Source organism: Hemitrygon akajei, chromosome 15 (genome assembly GCF_048418815.1).
Source record: "Hemitrygon akajei chromosome 15, sHemAka1.3, whole genome shotgun sequence".
Classification (NCBI taxonomy): domain Eukaryota; kingdom Metazoa; phylum Chordata; class Chondrichthyes; order Myliobatiformes; family Dasyatidae; genus Hemitrygon; species Hemitrygon akajei.
In genome coordinates this window covers 55974416-55992773 of record NC_133138.1, presented here as the reverse complement: position 1 = coordinate 55992773, position 18358 = coordinate 55974416, and the positions used below count along the sequence as shown (strand labels likewise).

Sequence of the window (18358 nt, the reverse complement as noted above, 5' to 3'; positions counted from 1 at the left end):
TTGAAGAAGAAAAACTCAGTTTATTAATGAAGAAAGACGCGTAGCAAGGCAATGAGTGGTCACATTCTGCTAATCACCATCAGCATGTGGAGGATTGGGACAGATCTAACTGATCTAATGTTTGGTGTCATCTCTTGACCATAATTTCCCCCTTCTCTTTCCACATGGCAAAATGAGGCTGACCATATTTGTTTTTACCCTAATGCTGGATAGAAGATATGAAGCAGTAACACCAAAGCCTCCAGGAAGCTGATTATTCTTGATGATGTGGTTGGCGCTCTCCTAAATGGACGTGATATAGTCACCGCTGTCCTTTGACTGCAGCAAAGGGTTTTATGGGTGTCTTGAAGTACGTCATTACAATAAGATTTAATGATCTCTTGCTGTTGGGTGGCAGTTAGATCTGTCCCAATCATGCACATTCTGATGGTGATATGTGACCGCTCGAAATAGAGCTGCCCTGTTCTGCTCCGGTTGGTGTTGCTGCTGAGGCTGGCCGTGCGCATGCGTCATCTCGTCATGATTTCCATGATGTTGGGTCGGCTCTCAGGTGAAAGCTGGGGTTGATTATGGCGAGTGAGCAATTTTATAGGAATATATAACCCTGAACTTTGCCTGCATTCTGTAAGTTAGTGCATTTTAAGTCGACTTAGCCAAATTTGCCTCTGTAATGCACAGTTTGCACTAATTGGAGGTCACAGACAGACAGAGCATGGGACATTTAGTAGTTTATAAGATGTATTTCATGTTTCTTCAAGATGGTTCTTAGTGGTGAGGGAGAATGTAGCATTAGTTTTTCCTTTTGATAGTCATGCTTTCACATTCACTGATGTGATCTGTTCCTGGATTTGACATTAGTACCTGACAAAAAGTCTTGATGGAGTTTTCTTTTGGAGTTGAAGATGCTTGTATGTATAATTTACTACACTGAAGATGAGGTATTTTGAGCAAGAGTGGTGTGTAACTTTTTAATTCAGATTCTTTTACTTGTAAACAAAAGCACTCTGGTAAAGGGCTGCTGGAACATGTTGGTATCAGCACTCTGAAAACAATATTCTGCATCATGAATTTCTACATTAATTACAGCATTAACTATGGTAAAAGTTGGTGAATAGAGTTGGGACTTTGCAGCAACAATCAGCCTGCTCCGTATTCAGATATCTGTACTTCAAGTGACGTTGTTAGAGAGATGGAAATAGGATCCCTTGACCTTTATAAGTTAGCTATTGTGCAAGTGAAGAGTAAGATTTCTTGAAGAGTGCCACCTGCTGCCTGCACTACATTGGATTTTAAATGATGTGTATCCTTTATGTATATTGAAGAGTTTGAGCACTAGCTAACTTTGTTAATATTACTTTTAATTGAAATATCTTTTATGTCCACACTTTGCATGTGGCATTATCCTTTTGTACAATGATGACATAATATAATTGGATTTTATTTGACTCTGTGAATGTGAAACATCTTGAAGCAATTCTCTACCGTAGAGTGAGGAGCACCAAATATTTTGGAGCAACTTTTTCCTAGAAAAATATTTTCTGTCTGAGTCAGCCCTTGTGTTTGTTAAAATTTACAAAGGTTTATTTATCTTGCATCTGCATTTTAATATTACATGAAAGGTGATGGTGTTATAGTCTGTGTTTGCATAGCTCTGATATTTTTGTTGTTTTTTTATTATAACAGTGGTTGTGCTGTGGTGCTCGAGGGCCCATCGACTGGGACCTAAATATTTACTTCAACTGTACAGATTTCAACCCAAGCCGAGAGCGATGTGGTGTTCCATTTTCTTGCTGTATAAAAGACCCTGCGGTATGAATATACTTTATAAATTAAATCTTTTACATGTACATTATAACTTTAATTGAGTAGACTTTGCTTCCTTGAATTGGAATACAACTAGAGACAAAATATTTTTACATGATGTAAGCTTGAGAACTCTGACTTTGAAAGTTGATTATGGGATGTGAGTGAGGCCATATGAAGTAGGAATAAAAATAGCCTATTCTTGAGTCTGCTTTCCCCATTCTTGTGGTTATGGCTGATGTGACAGCTCTGAGCTCTTTCCTAACTTCTCCCAATAATGGATCTCTTGCCGATTCGAAATCGGTCAAAACCACTCTGAAATATATGCAAAACTTCCTACAGCTCTGTCAAAGAATTCCAAAGAACCTAAATCCTCTGAGAAGTTCTTCCTTCTATGTCTATCTCTTTTTTTTGCTGAGATTGTCTTCTGAAGAAGTATCTTAATAACATTATCTACCCCCTAATAATCTTGTGTTTCAATAAGTGTGTCTTTCTTAAATCCAGTAAGTGACATCCCAGTCTGTTTAACTTTTCCTTGTAGGACAACCCCTTCTTGCTCTGAATCATTCTCCAAACTGCTTTGAATTAAATAATGTTTCATTAAACAGGTGCCAAAATTGCTCATAGTACTAGTTTCATTATTGATTAATACAACTGCAGTAAAACTTCCGTATCTTTATGCTCCAGTCTCTTGAAATAAAAGCCAATATTCCATTAGTCTTTCCTAGAACCTACTACACATGTGCTTTCTGTTGTTCAAGCTCAAGGATGCCTGAACCCATTTGTGTGCAGCTGTTCAGTTTTTTGTTCTGTCCAAAGTGAACCACTTTATATTTTCTCACAATATGCCCTATTTAACAATTTATTACTGCTTTCTTAACCTTTCAAGCAATTTGTATTCTCACAACTTTACGTTCCATCCACTTTTGTTTTCTGTAAATGAAACTACAATATATCCTCTTCCTTCAAGTTATCAATACTATAAACAGTCATGGTCCCAGCCCATATTTTGGTAGCTTACTATTGATCAAAGATTGTCACCTTGAAATTCTCACCCCTTATTCCTATTTGCTGCTTCCAGTCTGTTGGGTGTGTGTAAGCCACATTGCTGTCTCCAACGCTATGTGACTTGACCAATGAGAAGCAACTTGAATGGTATTGTCAAATCAAATAATAATAAGCCTAAGGTTTTGGTCAAGACTTTCCTAAAGAAAATACCAATCAGACACGATTTTCCCATCATAATGGCATACTGACTCTGCCTGATTTAATTACAATATTCCATCTGTGCTATTATTTAATAATTGATTCTAAGACATCGTTCCAGTAGGAGATGCTGAGCTGAAGATGATTTTTTTTTTAAACCAGATGTGTCACGTTGGTTGTTTTCCAGTGGGCTGGCACTTCTCCAGAGCTAAAACATTCTTGGACGATTATAGTGAATCTTAGTAACAACTTTTAGGATTCCCCATTAGTGTACTAGTATTAGTTCTCCGTGGTGGTAATGCTTAATTTCTCTCCAGCATTACTTCTTATCAATGTGATGTTCAAAGTATTTATTGTCATAAAGACTGATATGAAATATGAGTTCAACTCTTTAGTTATTTCTTTGTTCCCATTACCATTCTCTTCTTCATTCTCTAGCAAGCCAATGTTCACTTGGACCTCTTTCCAGTTACTTATAAAAAAATTCTTATTGTCAGTTATTTTTCTCTGTTACTTTTTCCGCAATAATTTTCCTAATTTATTGAGGTCATTTGTTAAACCTTTCACCAAGAGTGCTGGTTCATTGACTCCATAATGGAGTGCTAAAGACATCTACCCTGAATGCTTTCTGTGCATTTGTTCGTAGATCTAACTTTCCAGCTTGATTAATCTTCATGCAAATTGGATCAATATCTCAGTTTATTAATGCATTACACTTTTTGTGTGCCTTTGTTGAATTTTACCCTTTCGTGCAGGATGGTTATTGTTTGAGAGCTAGACATCGCTTTGACTAATGTTTTCTTTGATTACTCGTTAACTTTCATCCAAGGTGGACTTAACATCTTCTGTGACAAAATGTTTCTGACTAACATACTTATTTCACCTCTTGATGTTGTTACCTTCTATTTTCTCTTATATGCATACATTTTGATAATATTCTGAAATGTTTTGTTGCTGACAAGATTCTGTATTAGTGTATTTTATATTCTCTAACCATTTTGATTTTTTTTTTGGAGCTTAAGTACTGGAAAGAAGGCTACCAATTTTGTTTTGGTGTTTTTAAGGACTCAATTTGAATAGCTCCAATCAGGAATAAAATATAAACTGGTGAAGCTTTAACTGGTGAAACGGTCGCTGTCAAATATTTAGGTAGAAGTGCCCTGTTTGATAAAATTCAATTTTTCTTCAGTCTCCTCAAGCTGATATGTGATGTAATTTGTTAGGGTAATAGCACACATTTTTAATATATTATAATCTGTTTAGCTCTTAACAAAGTTTCAAGTTAGACAAAATTATTCATGTGAAGGAATAGCATTGTGAAGTGTGTTTGGCTAATCAGCAAATAGGATATTTTTCAAAGCTTGTGTTATTTGGCACCGATAGTGGCAATGCTTTGCGAGCAGGTCAGATGGCAATCGATTGTTCCTGTTCAGGACTACTCAAAGCTGAAATTCACAGTCACAGCCATGGGTATATCAGAAAGCAATATTGGTTTAAGACTTTTATTTAAAAAAAATTTTTAAAAGTTCTATCAATACTCAAAATCGGTAGATTCCAGATGACAGACTCGAGTCATGAGTGCTGTTCCACTTTAAGGAAATAAATGCAGGAAGATGTACAGATCCACAGGTACAATGGAAACACAGAGGATTTGGACTCCCATTCCTGACTATCCTGCTGGCAAATATACAGTGTCTGGAAAATAAAATTGAAGACCTCAGAGCAAGATGGCAGTACAGGGGAGACGTCCAGGACCCCCCATACTGGATGCAGCGCAGCAGCCTGATGACTTCAGTGCAAGGACAGGACAGCTCAGTCTTTTAAAGCTAGATGAGGTGGAATATGCTTTATGATTAACTCATCATTGTGCACAGATGTGGCAGTTGTCTCAATTCCGCTTGCCTGTGCATGAAACATTTAGCAGTCAAAGGTCATCCATTTTATCTGCCGAGGGGATTTTCCACCATCATCTTGGTATTGGTGTACATTCCACCTCAGGCCAATGTCAGACAGGCACTGGAGGTACTGAGCATCATGATCAGCAATCACAAAACAGTGTTTCCTGCTGCCTTCCCTATCATTGTGGGGGACTTCAATCGGGTCAGTTTGAAGAAGTATTTTGACATGAACCACCATCAAACATGCTTACTGTGCTATCCCACACCCACACTTTATCCGATCACCTAGTTGTGCCTCTACTCCTAACATATAGGCAGAGACTAAAGACCGCAACACCAGTGCTGAGGACCAAGAAGGTATTGTCAAATGAGTAGAGAAGCGCTTACAGGACTGCTTTGAGCCAGTGGACTGGACAATTCTGGGATTCATCTTCAAATCTGAATGAATATGCCAGATTGTCACTGACTTCATCAAGATCTGTGAGGATGAGTGTGTTCCTATGAGAACATACTAGACGTACTCAAACCAAAAGTCTTGGATGGACCAGGAGATTTATAGTCTGCTGGGGGCTAGATCTTTAGCATTCAAGACCCGTGATCTAGAACTTTACAAGAAGCCCAGGTATGACCCATGGAAGGGTATTTTAAGAGTGAAAAAATAACTGTGATTGAAGGTAGAGATAGAATCGGATGCATGTCATCTCTGGCAGGGTTTGCAGGTCATTATTTCCTACAAAACTAAACCTAACATCATAAATGGCAGTGATGCTTCACTCCCAGATGAGCTCAATGCCTTTTATGCACGCTTTGAAAGGGAGAATAAAAAGTAACCTTGTGCGAATCCCTGCAGCACCTGGGATCTTTTACTCGGAGGCTAACATCAGAATATCTTTTAAGAGAGTGAACCCCTCTCAAGGCATCAGGCCATGATGGTGTATCTGGGGTAGGGCACTGAAAAACTTTGTCAACCAACTGGTGGGTGTGTTTAAAGGCATCTTCAATCTCTCACTGCTGCAGTCGGAGGTTCCCACACACTTCAAAGGGTGAAAATCACACCAGTGTCTAAGAAGAGCAGGATCAGCTGCCTCAACAACTATCATCCAGTTGCACTCGCTCTACTGTGATGAAGTTCATTGTGAGATTGGTCCCGGCCAGTATCAACTTCTGCCCAAGCAACGATCTGGAGCTGCTGCAATCTCACTGGCTCTGCTTTTGGCCTTGGATCACCTTGACAATAGCAATACCTACATCAGGCTGCTGCTTATTGATTACAGTTCAGCATTCAACACCATCATACCTTCAGTTCTAATCAACAGCCTCCAAAGCCTGGGCCTCTATACCTCCCTCTGTAACTGGATCCTTACTTTCTCACTGGGAGAGCACAGTCAGTGCAGATTGGAAATAACTTCTCGCTGACAGTCAGCACTGGCGCACCTGAAGGATGCATGGTTAGCCCACTGTTCTACTCTCTCTGCACCCATGACTGTGCCGAGACACAACTTAAATGGCATCTATAAATTTGCTGATTACACAACTATTTGCAGAATTTCAGATGGTGACAGGGATGTTTGCAGGAGTGAGATAGGTTTGCTGGTTGAGTGGTGTTGCAAAAACAATCTTGCATTCAATGTCAGTAAGACCAAAGAATTGATTGTGGATTTCAGGAAGGGGAAGTCGAGGGAAGACATATATCGAGGGATCAGGCAAGGTGAGCAGTTTCAAAGATGTTGACACCCAGGAACTTGAAGATCTACCCTGGGCCCAGCATATTGACACAATTACATGTTATCAAAGACTCTTGCAAATTTCTAAAGATGTACTGTAGAGAGCATTCTAACTAGTCGAATCACCACATGTTATGGAGGGGTTGCTGCAGAAAGTTGTAAACTCAGCTCCATCATGGGCTCCTAGCCTCCCCAGCATCATAGACATTTTCAAAAGACAATGCCTCAAAAAGATGGCATCCATCATTAATGACCCCCATCTCCCAGTATATTCTCTCTTCTCATTGCTACCATCAGGGAGGAGGTACAGTGGCCGGAAGAGAGAGACTCATTATTTTAGGAATGGCTTCTTCCCCTCTGACATCAGATTTCTGAATGGACAATGAATCTGTGAACACTACTTTACTTTTCCCCCCCTCCTTTTGGAATACTTAGGTTATTACATCTATATAAATTTAGTTTTTTTTATTATGTATTGCAATGTGCTGTTGCTGCAAATAACAAATTTCTCAACATATTGCCCGTGATATTAAACCTGATTTTCATATTCTGATTCTATATAAATACTGCCTGAAGTTCTTTATTTTGAATCTGTGTAACCTGTGGCAGAATCCTCTACTGCTCACTTAACTGCCATTGTATTACCAACTTTCAATGATTATCATATCTATTCAATCCCAATATGTAGCATGAAATTCATGAGTGAAGTAATTCTGAAAGGATTGCGAATTTATTCTTAAGTGCTTCCAGTCATATTACTGTTGTTAGGAGATTTTTAAAAAAGCAAAATTTGTTTATTTTGGCACTTCTGTTAGAGCTCCGATTGCTTAACATTACATTTGCCTTGTGCCTTTTTTTAAAATGTTAAATGTAAATAAGATTGTCAGGGAATTCTGGCAAATCTGTCAAACTGGTTGCAGTAAATTATGACATGAATTGCACCATTGCAGGCAATTCCTGCTTCAGATATTTGAGATTAATGCCTTCTTTTATTGGGCAACCTATATTCAGCACCTAATGGGTGAAGTTTGTTGCCATTGTAAACTTATCACTAAGTTTTAGAATGAATGTATGAAACTCGTTACTTTAGGAATATTGTGGCTGAATGCTTTACTTTGATATGTCACCTTTTTTTTTGCAGGAGGATGTCATTAACACACAGTGTGGATATGATGTCAGGTCGAAAATGGTAAGTGTAAATAATTCATTGCTTGTTGAAGGAAGAGAGGGTGTAATTTGCTGTTGCTATTATTGCAGTTGAATAAACGGTATTTCTTGATATTTGGAGAACCTGATGCCTACGTTGTTTTAGCTTTACAGGAAGAATTTTTGGTCTTGGCTCATTGTATATAAATAACTTATTCTTCTAAGCAGACTCAGGTTTTATTATATTTATAAGTTTTTAGACCATAAGACATAGGAGCAGACTTGGGCAATTCAGCCAATTGAGTCTGCTCTGCCATTTGATCATAGCTGATTTATTACTCGTCTCAACCCCACTCCCTACCTTCTCCCCGTGACCTTTGATACCATTACTAATTAAGAAAACTTTAAATATACCCATTGACTTGTCCTCCATATTCATTTGTGGGAATGTTCCACAAGTTCGTTGCCATCTGGCTAAAGAAATTTCTTTTCAACTCTGTTCTCAATCTGTGTATTCTGAGGATGCATCCTAGATTCCCCCACTATAGGAAACATCTTCTCCATGTCCACTCTTATCTAGGCCTTTCAGTATTTGATAGGTTTTGAAGAGATTCCCCCCTTTGTACTTCTGAACCCCAGTGAGTACAGGCCCAGAGCTATTAAATGCTCCTAATGCATTAACCCTTTCATTTCCAGGATGATTCTCGTAAACCACCTCTGGATGCTCTCCAATGCCAGCACACCCTTTCTTGGGGATAAGGGACCCAAAAATGTGGTCTGAATATCTCTCAAGCCTCAGCATTACATCCTTTTATATCCTAGTCCCCTCAAAATGAATATTAACATTGTATTTATCTTCCTTACTACTGACTTAACTTGCAAGTTACCTTTAGGGAATCCTGCGTTAGGACTACCAAGTTCCTTTTGTACTTCTAATTTCTGAATAAGCTTCCCATTTAGAAAATAGTCTATGCCTTTTATTTCTTTTACCAAACTGCATGACCATGCACTTCCCTACACTTTATTCCATCTGACATTCCTTTTCTCATTCTCCTAATCTGTCCAAATCCTTCTGTAGACTCCCTGCCTCCTTAACACCAACTGTCTCTCCAGCAATCTTCATATCATCCACAAACTTGGCCACAAAACCATCAATTCCATCTTCCAGATCATTGACATATAATATGAAGAAAAACATCGTTACACTGACCCCTGTGGAATACCATGAGTCACCAGCAGCCAGCGAACAAACCCCCCTGTATTCCCACTCTTTGCTTCCTGACAGTTAACCAATCTTCTGTCTATGCTAGTTTCTTTCCTGTTGTACCATGGGCTCTTGTGTTGTTTATCAGCCTCATGTGCACTACCTTGTCAAAGATCTTCTGAAAATACAAGTAAACAGCATCCACTGACTCTTCTTCGTCTATACTTCCTCAAAGTATGCTAACAGATATGTCAGGCAAAATTTCCCCTTAAGGAAACCATACTGACTTTGGCCTGTTTTGTCACATGCCTCCAAGTACCCCAAAACCTCATCTTCAATAATGTACATCTAGCCAACCACTGAATTCAAGCTAACTAGCCTACTTCCTGTTACTCACTTCCTTCCCTTCTTGGAGTGACAATTGCAGTGTTCCAGTCCTCAAACTATTCCAGGAGCTAGTGATACTTGGAAGATCGTTACTAATGCCTCCAGAATTTCTTCAGCTATCTCTTTTGGAACCCTGGGGAGGAGCCCATCTGGTTGTATGATTTATCTACCTTCAGACCTTTCAGCTTCCCAAACACCTCCTTAGTAATAATGATTGCACTCACTTCTGCCCGACACGCTGAAATTCCTGGCGTGCCTCTGGTGCCTCCCTCTGTGATGACTGATGCAAGAAGACTGGTGCGAGTATGCTGAAAAGATTTCAAGAATTAAATTGAAATGACTCATTTACAACAATCGTGGAATATGTAAAACTAAAATGTGAATTTTGTAATGAACATTTTTTGATTGCAAAACATGTTCAGATTTTTGCGTTTCTGTTCACAATATTACAGACTTGTAGTGGCACGAATTATAGATTATGGCCAGCAGTTAATGTTCATGTGTGGTGGTGGATTTTATTGATCTATAATGCGATGTTTACAATGGATTCTAATCTATGCCATCTAGCTAAATGTTAATTATATAAAATGGTGTCATTTCTAACTCATAGAAATTGAGCAAAATACATCCATAATTCTCTTCAATCCTATTCTGATTACTTGCAAAATGGACTGTCTTGTAATGGCAATGAAGCTTGGTCTGTTTTATAAAAATCAGTAAATAAAATTCCTGATTGTTTTAGGAAATAGATCAACAAGATTATATATATACCAAAGGATGCGTTGGCCAGTTTGAGAAGTGGCTGCAGGAAAATTTGATTGTGGTTGCTGGAATTTTCATTGCTATTGCTTTACTGCAGGTAAGCAATTTATATAGAAAATGCCAAATCCAAACAAAATCAGTATGGAAAAATGAAAGACACAGAAGAGTATATGACTGGTTATTCAGCAAAGATCAGCTTATAGTTTTAACAGTGAATGTTTTCAACAGTTTTTGTTTTTTTTAATCTTGGTGTACAAACATTTTATGTATCAGAGTATGTTGGTCAAATCTGTTTTAATAGTATTACAAATGTGTTTAAAGTTCACAAATTTATTTTCCTTTTGCAGATATTTGGAATTTGCCTGGCACAGAATCTGGTCACTGACATTAAAGCTGTCAAAGCCAATTGGTAAAATTTCACTGAAGTTAATTATGTTTGATTGATAGAGCTGTTGAAAGCACATTTGTAAAAAGCACATTGGATGAATGTCACCTGTAGAGTATTTGTTAATCTCTTAATGCTCCAAGACCTGTGGATATTAACTATGTGGCTGCTATTAAGCAGTTGAATTTTTTTTACAATGACAGTAAGTAAACAAAATTTGAAGCTCCATTATTTTAAAGGGAACTTGAACAATTTTTAGTTAATGAGTATTTTGAAAAGTTGCATGTCTTTGATGTAAAGTACCATGAATGTAAAGTTTCTTACTGTTAAAGATGGTGTGATTAAAATGTTTTCTAAGGGGAGGAAAAATGATTTGCTACAACTGCTGACCCACTTGAAAATAACTAAATAGTTTTGGGCTATTAAGTAGTCTAGCCCTGGCTACTTTGCAGAAAATTTGGAATCTTTGTGATATTAGTATTAAAAAGATAGTAATTAGTATATGCAGATCTAAAGATTAGATTAATGAATACAGATTGACATGTTTATATGTATTTCAGACAGTGAACATAAATGGCAACACTTTTAATGATGCCTCTTTGATAGAGAAAAAAAAAGAGTCGTTTATCATGGCAGTGCTCCAACTTGGGTTATTACAGATTTTTTTATTTCCTCAAGTTCTGACATAACTTGCTTATTTTGAAGAAAGACTGTGAGAAAGTCAACAGTGTCAAGTGCTTGTAAAATAAATTTATAGGTGGTAAATATGTAAGTGTTACTTTGTTTCTTTAAATAACATTAACACGTTTATTGCACTAAAATGTCATTTAAATTGGTGGTGCAAACTGGTAAACTCAGGAAATTTACTGTTTTATTTAGTACGTTATTAAATGCTGCACGGTTGTATTTAGTTTCACAAGACTGCAAAGGGGTGAATATGCAAACACTGGTCTGCTGCTATTTTTAACAACTGGCCTTTAACTTGTAAGAACATTTCTTGTTGCTGTCACTACAAGCTTTTAGTTTTGGTATGTAGAGACAGAATTTGATTAGTCTATGACTATTCCTAAACTTCTCCTGAGTAAATGCTGGGAAGTAAAATCTGTTTAAAAAAACTTGGGGGTGTGGTTGTGATGTGGGCAAATATTGATGAGGTATTCATTGACTAATTTGTTATTAGTTAATTACTTTAGACACGAAAGCTAATGTCTTATCCATCAAACCATAATTCATGCACATTAGTCACAAAAATAACTGGTTCCATGTACTTTACATTTTGGATATACGTTTAAAACCAAACCAGATTAGATATTAATATAGGAAATTTCCTCAGTCTGGGGTTTTTTTTGACAAAAGTAATTGATTAATTTGAACATGCCTTTTATATTCATTTCTGTATGAATTTACTCAGTGTTATGTGCTGGAATTTTAAACTAATGCTATGACAATACTGCGATTTGTATATCATATGTTATGCTTTCTCATGGTCAGTCTCATTGCATCAAATATTTATGGAACATTTCTGCACTGGTACGTTTTGTTCATTGCCATGCAGTCCAGTAGAGATTAAACCCAATTGATTTAGTCTAAATGTAAATAGATTATTTTAAATACACTACTAAATACATGATTTTACATTATTATAAGCTGTCATTATTCTGACATGAAGTAAAATAACATGCACTGTTCCACCATACATTTCATGTTATCCAAGATTTGTTTAAAGCTATTACAACTATCTTCTAAAATTGATGTAAATTGATATTCTTTTTCATGAATAGATTATAAGTGGAAATAACTTGTGCCAATTCATTTCAGGTTTTGAACCTAGTTGTAATTTTTAAGCTCTTTCTACTTTACAACTACTGTTTAAAAAACTTTTTATGATGGTAAAATTTTCAGTTTTATATACATCACAGCAATATTACAAGTAAATCAGACCAAAACATGCTGTTTGCTCTTCTGTGGCAAAACCTTGCTATTACTCTTTTGCAAGATTAGTCTTCATACTTGCACTTTTCACAATCATTGTAGAATGTACTCTGACTCAGTGTTGATGATGTTAATGCAGTTTGCTAGAGCTGCCTCAGAGTCCCTTTGGAATATTGTATACCTGGATTTCTAAGTGGTAAATTTATGGAGTGTAATTTTTTTTTCTACAACTTTGTTTTCATTTTACATTCTAATTGGTACTTGAGTCAAATTGAGTTAAAATGGTTGTAGTCAGTAAACAGAATCCAATGCAGTTGTTCTCTTTTTTTGCTGGTTACTTTGGGTATTTCCATGTGATGTACATTTTGTTCAAAGTATTGATTTTTGAGGCTTTCAGAAAACTTCTAATAATTGCAAGATTTTGGCTTTTTTTCTCACAGAAATTAATTCTGTAAGCAGTGTTTATGTTGTCCATTCTTATTTTGTGTGGAGTATCCAGATAAATTATTTCAAAGGTTGTCTGATTTAAGTAGATCTCAACGTGTGATTTGCAAATAGCTGTGTTACATTGTTTTTGCACAGTATTAAACTTTTTGAAAATCAGAGTTGTAAACATGCATTGCACATTGTTTGTGATCATTGAGGTATCAGGATTACAATAAAGTTCTGTTATTATTTACTTTGTGTTATTGCTAACCATCTTTGTGTCTTTTCTTGGTACTTGGTTAAACTTAAAATATGGGCATTGAGAAGATAAATCATTTTCTGTAATTTCCCATTAGAATGTAATGAGTACTTCTCTAGCAATCTCTGATTCTGCAATACTGTAATTAACCTTCCCTAATTAGTATACCATTCAAGTTTGATTTTTAATATTGATTTGACTTGTCACTCTAACCACTAAAGTCTCAGTGTTTTACCTTTGGTACTCCAATCAGAATCAGGTTTAATATCACTGGCTTATGTCATGAAATTTGTTGATTTTGGGGCAGCAGTAAAATCCATTACAGAGAAAAAGCTGACTTACAAGAACTATGACATGGCTTCTCTAATTACTAATTGGTGTTTAATACTAGAGTCTTTTAAGCCATTATAGTTCAATAGTTCCATGTAATATCAGAGAATGTGTACAATATACAACCTGAAATTCTCACTGCCTGCAGACATCCTCAAAACAGAAGAACAACTCCAAAGAATGAATGACAGGAAAAAAAACTTACAGAACCCCAAAGCTTCATACCCCCTCCCATGCACAAGCAGCATCAAACCCTCCCACTTCCCCACTTATTCCAGTGTAAGGCATATTACCACCACCCACTGTGCAAACAACAACAAAGCTCCCAAAGAGAGACCATTATCTAAATACATCGAAAACTAGCTCTTCACTCCAACATTTTTGCAATCTCTTTTGACATTTGCTATTTTGTTGTTACAGTATCAACAGCAAACTCTTCCTCACCATTGAGAGAAAGATGGATTGATCGATTACTGAGTGCAGAGCTCTCTGACAGCTACTCTCACTGTTTACGATGCTCCGGCTCCTGCTACTCTTTAGTTTGCAACACCAGTGAGAAGTTGTATCCGTGGGGCTTGGCAGCGCTTCAAAGTCGCTGACTTCAAGCCAGACCTGGGCATACTGAAACGTGGCCGATAGGCAAACTCAAAGAATATTGAGTGCAGAACTGCAGTTTGAGTGCCATTGTAGATCAAAGATACTGAAAGGCTCCCAGCCACCCTGAAAAGTAAAATAGAGAAACTAGAATAGGAAGAATTTAACTGTTCGCCGGGTGAACTGGCGCCATCTGCCCTCTGTTGCCCTCTGGCACTATTTTTAGCTCCACACCCAGAATATGTGTCCATATTGGAAAAACTCTGATCACAGTATTTAACAGATTTTATTTTTGGCAGCTTTGGCATATTAGATTGGAAGTGTTACAATTTGCTAAGAGTATAAATTTGCGAAGGCTGAGGAAAGTCCATTCTCTCCCCCCCCCCCCCCCCCCCCCCCCACACACCCAATTCTGCATCACATTCTACAAAGGTTGTATTGACAGCATCCTGAGCAGCTGCATCACTGCCTACTGCCTGTTTTGGAAAATGCATCATCTCGGATTGCAAGACCCTGCAGCGGATAGTGAGGTCAGCTGAGAAGATCATCGGGGTCTCTTCCCGCCATTACAGACATTTACATCACACGCTGCATCCTCAAAGCGCTCAGCATTATGAAGGACCCCACGCATCCCTCATACAATCCCTTCTCCCTCCTGCCATCTGGGTAAAGGCACCGAAGCATTTGGGCTTTCACAACCACTATGTGACAGTTTCTTCCCCTAAGTCATCAGACTCCTCAATACCCAGAGTCTGGACTGTCACCAACTTACTGCCCTCTACTGTGCCTATTGTCTTGTTTATTATTTATTGTAATGCCTGCACTGTTTTGTGCACTTTATGCAGTCCTGGGTAGGTCTGTAGTCCAGTGTAGTTTTTGTGTTGTTTTACATAGTTCAGTGTGGTTTTTGTATTGTTTCATGTAGCACCATGGTCCTGAAAACCATTGTCTCGTTTTTACTATGTACCGTACCAGCAGTTATGGTCGAAATGAAAATAAAAAGTGACTTCACTTGACTTGATGAAAAATTGTTCTAACTTCCCATTTATATCTCATGCTCTTGTTCCTTCTATACTGGGAATATACTTCAAGTTTGCTTCTGATAATTGATTCCAGAATAATAACTGGGAAATCTGTCCTTTGTATGGACTAAAAAAATACACTGATTTGAATTAATATTTTGTTTAAAAATCCAGTCACAGACACTTAACAGTGAATCACATAAGAATGAAAATATCAAAAGTTACGGGTATGAAGTTTGACATTTGTGAAATATTGATAATGCTAATATTGGTGAAAGTCAAAATTTAATTGGATATTTTTGTTTGAGAGTTGGCCTTTCAGTGCGCTAACATATAAAAGATGCAAAACAGGATGATTGGATGAGGTATTTCATTAAGGAACACCCAGTGTTGACATTTTCCATTGAAGCTGAAGCTTCAAATTATACAGATGAATTGTAAGCTTTATGAGTGAGATTTGGGAAGGAAAATCTGATGAGCTTCACCTTAGGATCTTAAAAGTGATTAACAGAATAATTGCATTTGTTTTCATTTTCCAGATTCCACCGATTAATAGAAAAGTTCAGTTGAATTAAAAAAGAAATCAACTCTGAAATAAAACTCCAAGTCAAAAAGGAGACAAAGCGGGTAACTGCAGGCCAATTTGCTTAACATTTGCTAATATAGATAATGTTGGAAGTATAATTAAAGATGTTAAAGTAGGGCACTAAAAACATTCAAGGTGATTAAGCAAAGTAACTATGGTTTTGTGAAACCAAAACTTTCATCAATTTATTGTACTTCTGTTAAGCAGGATACTAAAGGAGGCACATTTGTAAATTATTAAATGATATTTGATTGGTTAATTACTTATTTGGCAGCAACCCGTAAAAAGATAAGGTCAAGTAAGGTGGCCATTCCCACAATGGACCAGTAATTAGAGTGGAGAGCTTGAGGCTTCAGTGTGAGGAGGTGGAATAAGTGGCCTGAGAGCAGCTGTTCAGGGGGTAAAAAAGGCTTCAGAGACGAGGCACAAGTAGGGTTTTATTTTGTGTTGCCTTTGGTTTAGTTCAAAAGGTTTCAGTGAGCAAAAGCCAAGGTAAGGCCTCTTTGTATTTTTTTTTGCTTATTTCAAAGTTAGAGCTGTGAAATGGCAGACAGGGCAGTGGAAGTCAGGGAGAACTTTGGTGTCCCTGATGACTACACCTGTGAGAAGTACAGACCATGTTGGATCTGGATAAACTCAGGATCCTAAGTTGCGGGACACTGACGACTGTCAGGAGAGGAAGGGGAATAGACCATCAGTGCAGGTTACCTCTGTGGCCTTTCCCCATTCCCCTCAATGACAAGTGTATAATTTTGGATAGTGTTGTGTGGGGGGCAGGGGGAGGAGGGTGGAGTGAACAGCCTAGGAGAGGAAAGCTACAGTGGTCAAGCCTCTAACACTGAGTTAGGCTCTAGCTCAGAAGGAAGAAAACAGTGGTAATGATACAGCTTTACTTAAAGGGGAATGGATGAGATTCTGTGAATATGAACATGATTCCCAGATGCTAAGTTGCCTCCTAGATGCCAGTGTCAGAGATGTCTGAGTTCACAGCATCCTGAAGGGGAGTGTGAGCAGCCAAAGTTCTGGTACACATTGCTTTCACTGACCTAGATAGGATAAGAAATGAGGTCCTGAAGAGGGAATATAGGGAGTTGGGAAGGAAGCTAAGCAGCACAACCTGAAGGGCAGTAATCTATGGATTGCTTCCTGTGCAACTGCCATTGAGGAAAAGAATATGACAGATGAATGACTGGCTGAAGAGTTAGTTGGAGGGGAGTTGCATAGTTTCAGATCTGTGGATCATTGGGATCTCTTCTAGATCTGTACAAAGGGGCGGGTTATACGTGAACTCGAGAGGCACCGATGTCCTTGCGGAAGGTTTCTTTACGAGTGCCATGTGCTAGTGAGGCCAGAAATAGGAAAATCATACAGGCTAAGGTGCTGGTGCAGGAGAGGGAGGGATTCAGATTTTTGGATTATTGGGCTCTCTTCCATTGATGGTAGGATTTGTAATGAAGGGATAGCTTGCACCAAGCTGGAGGATGGCTGATATTCCAGTGGGAAGCTTTGCTAGTGCCGCAAATGGGGGACGGGGGTGGGGAGGGTGGTGGTGTTAAACTAGAGTTGCAAGAGTATGGGAACCAGAATGCCAGTACAGGTAGCGAAGAGGTTGTGGAGAAAGATGATGTTAAGCCTCCATACAGGGTTGGGAATCGAAAGATTGAGCATGGTGGGACTAATGTTCTGACCTGCATATGTTTCAATGCAAGGAGTATTGTAGAAAAGGCGGATGAGCTTGGGACATGGATCAGCATGTGGAATTATGCCATTATAGCCATTAGTGGGACTTGCTTGTAGGAGGGGCAGGGCTGGCGGCTCAGTGCTTCAGACTTCTGTTGCTTTAGACATGATAGAGCGGGAAGTGTGGTATTACTAGTTAGGGAAAATATCATGGCAGTGCTTAGTCAAATCAGGCTGGAGAGCTCATACAGTAAGGCTTTATGGGAAGAATTGAGGAATAAGAAAGGTATGATCACTGTAATGAGGTTATAGACCACCCAGCAGTCCATAGGATTTAGAGGAGCAAATTTGTAGAGAGATCATAGACTGTTACATGAAACATAAGATTGTTATAGTAGGTGCTTTTAACTTTCCGCTTATAGACTGGGTCTCCCATACTGTAAAAGGGCTGGATGGGAAAGAATTTGTCAAATATGATCACTAAAAGCTTCCTTAATCAGTACACAAAAGCCCCAACAGAGAGAATGCTATACTAGATCTCCTATTAGTGAATGAGACAGGGCAGGTTGCAGATGTTTGTGTAGAGACACACTTTGCATCTAGTGATCATGATTACAGTTAAACTAAATTAGTTTTCATTAAACATTTAAAAATTAGTAAACATTAATTTAACTGTAATCATGGAAAAGGATAGGTTTGGAGCTAGGATTGAGATTCTAAATAGGAGAAAAGCCAATTTTGATGGTATCAGAAAGTATCTGGCAAGGGTGGATTGGGATTCACTGCTTTCTGGCAAAGGTATATTTAATAAATGGGAGGCCTTCGAAAGTGAAATTTTGAAGTAGTGTTTGTATGTTCCTGTCAGAATAAAAGGCAAGGATAACAGGTTTAGAAAACATTGGCTTTTGAGGTCTTGATTAAGAAAAAAGGAGGAGGTACGAAAGAGGTATAGGCAAGCAGGAACAAATGAGGTTCTTGAGTATATGAAAAGCAAGAGAGCACCTGAGAAGAAAA

General features: G+C 38.0%; 1 protein-coding gene across 5 annotated transcripts in view; it reads left to right on the top strand.

Annotated features, from left to right (window-relative positions):
* The window catches only part of tspan17 (tetraspanin 17), a 44629-nt gene that overhangs the window by 15893 nt on the left and 10378 nt on the right, over window positions 1–18358 (top strand). For 2 of the 5 annotated variants that reach the window (XM_073067592.1, XM_073067595.1), the window contains exons 5-8: window positions 1684–1809; window positions 7773–7820; window positions 10111–10227; window positions 10478–10539. In XM_073067592.1, coding sequence (XP_072923693.1) covers window positions 1684–1809; window positions 7773–7820; window positions 10111–10227; window positions 10478–10539 — 353 coding nt within the window. Of the gene's footprint in view, window positions 1–1683; window positions 1810–7772; window positions 7821–10110; window positions 10228–10477; window positions 10540–11075; window positions 13127–13882; window positions 15073–15617; window positions 15637–18358 lie in introns of those variants that run through there. The other 3 variants (XM_073067594.1, XM_073067591.1, XM_073067593.1) reach the window with 3 other exon arrangements.